Source organism: Puntigrus tetrazona, chromosome 14 (assembly GCF_018831695.1).
Source record: "Puntigrus tetrazona isolate hp1 chromosome 14, ASM1883169v1, whole genome shotgun sequence".
Lineage (NCBI taxonomy): Eukaryota > Metazoa > Chordata > Actinopteri > Cypriniformes > Cyprinidae > Puntigrus > Puntigrus tetrazona.
Genome location: NC_056712.1, coordinates 6,736,986 through 6,739,232, shown reverse-complemented (window position 1 = coordinate 6,739,232; position 2,247 = coordinate 6,736,986). Strand labels below are relative to the sequence as shown.

At 38.6% G+C, this 2,247-nt stretch overlaps 1 protein-coding gene across 1 annotated transcript; it reads right to left on the bottom strand.

Annotated features, from left to right (window-relative positions):
- Position 1: 1 nt before the first annotated feature.
- LOC122358187 (protocadherin gamma-C3-like) lies at positions 2–1,263 on the bottom strand (the record flags this gene model as incomplete). Its single annotated transcript, XM_043257977.1, has 1 exon — positions 2–1,263. A coding segment is annotated over exon 1 (1,092 nt), but the record flags the coding sequence as incomplete, so codon positions are not given.
- Positions 1,264–2,247: the final 984 nt, after the last annotated feature.

Genomic DNA, 2,247 nt, shown 5'->3' with positions numbered 1-2,247 from the left:
CCGAGTCTCTGTCCTGAACATTAATGATGCCGACCTCTGTACCGGGGAACGCGTTCTCGGGAATAGAAATTTTAACAGATTTAGTCATTATGGTAGGGGCGTTATCATTGACATCAATAACATTTATTAACACAGTACATCGACCTGCTAGACCTTGACTATCTTTAGCCTGAATCGGCAGTTCAATTATTCCTTCTTTCTCATAATCTACGAAACCTGTTAGTTTAATTTCACCAGACACTACATCGAGATCAAATATTTCCAAAAGACTTTCCGATAGATGTCCAAACTCATAGGTGACTTCTCCGTTTTGTCCCTCGTCAGCATCAGTAGCGCTCACTGTCACCACTACAGTATCTAGAGGAGAATTTTCAGGCAGACTGACTTTATAGACGTCCTGACTAAAGACTGGAGCATTATCATTAGCATCCAGCACAGTGACGTGTATGACTACAGTACCTGATCTCGGTGGAGTCCCGCCGTCTACCGCGGTCACTATTAATGAGATCTCTTTCTGTTGTTCACGATCCAACTCCTTATTAATAACCATTTCTCCGTATTTTCCTCCATTTAACCCCGTAAGAATATTAAGAATAAAATGTTCGTTGTTTTCTAATGTATATGATTGCACTGAATTCACACCAATATCCGCGTCGTGAGCCTCATCTAATAAATAACGGGATCCTTTGTCTGCTGATTCCCTTATTTCGAATTTGATTATATTTTGCTTGAACTGTGGTAAATTATCATTGATGTCCTGAATATTAAGAATAAATCGATGAAGCTCCAATGGATTTTCCAGCACGAGCTCCTGTTTAATAACGCATGACGCTTTCTTTCCACAAATCTCCTCTCTGTCAATTTTATCCTCCACAATCAGTTCTCCGGTATTCATATTAATGTCACAGTACCGTTTTCCGTTACCTTCATTGACAATCCGTGCATCACGACTTGAGAGGCTCTTTAAATCGAGCCCGAGATCCTTAGCTATATTTCCAATCACAGATCCTCGTTTCATCTCCTCCGGAAAAGAATAGCTCACGTCTCCATAAGCGGTGTGCGCCATCAGCACGAAGAACAAAAGACCCAACATCTCAGCAGCAACGAGTAAGGTTTTTATCTATCTATAAGAAAATGAACAAAATATTTAAACGTTATGAGCATGTAAAGCCAGATGAAGTTACTGAATTTAGTTTATGGGCTATATAAGAGGACAATAGACGGAGGCACCGCTCAGCGTCGAAGATTTGCAGCGAGCTGAGAGATCACTTCTCAATGTGTGACATCATGAGCAGGAAGGAGAGAAACAATATGAACTTAGAAGCTTGCACTGGTGAACAGCGACACTAAGAGGTCAATTATGAAACGGCAGAACCTCTCATGTCCCTCTGACACACATAAATCTTGACTATAACACTCGCAATGCACATAAAACGGCATGCTTGTCGTTTCAAACGTACTTGTAGGATATGAAAAGAGCAGAAGCTAAACATCATGCCTGCAAGATACTTCGTAGTTTGCCAATGGCACGAAAAACGTTATTATACACCACAGAAAGTAAGTTAAAATGCAACAAATCCTACCTTCGTGCACAACCAGTTGTAGTCTGGGTATGATATCTTAAAATCTAAAAATTACGAAATCCAGTTTGCAAGACCTTATGAGATCCTTTGCACAGTTAAACAGAGCGCCTATATTTTTTGAACAATATTATAAACAATGAGTAAATGTGAGGGTTTTTTTTTTTTTTGAGTACAAGCCTTTCTCTTAATTCAGTATCCTTTTAAAATCTACTCCCAGCCTGTGTAGCATGACACAGCTACTACAGAGACACAAATAGCTTCTGGTTAGAGGTCTAAACATGGTTCAAAAACTAAGAATTAACCAAATATGTATTGTATACTTAAGTAACTAGTAAGAGATCATTGACTGAGGAAATATACAAACTTCACACACTTGAAACGTTTTAAAGCTACTGCAAAACTAAAAAGATCACAAAAATCAATGCATGCCATACACCACGAATGCGTAGTTTGTGCTAAACCGCAAATATCCAACACAGCTCAACAACGAAGCACAAGTTCCGTCGATCTTTAAGCACACCATAGAAGAAAAATAGACAGTTATGAAAAATGCACATATTTAATCAATTCAAAAACGCAATCGACTAATGAAAGGACAGCAGTTACAAAGGACTTAACTGAGGAAAAATAAAAACTATAAAATACATAGGTCCTAACTTCACTT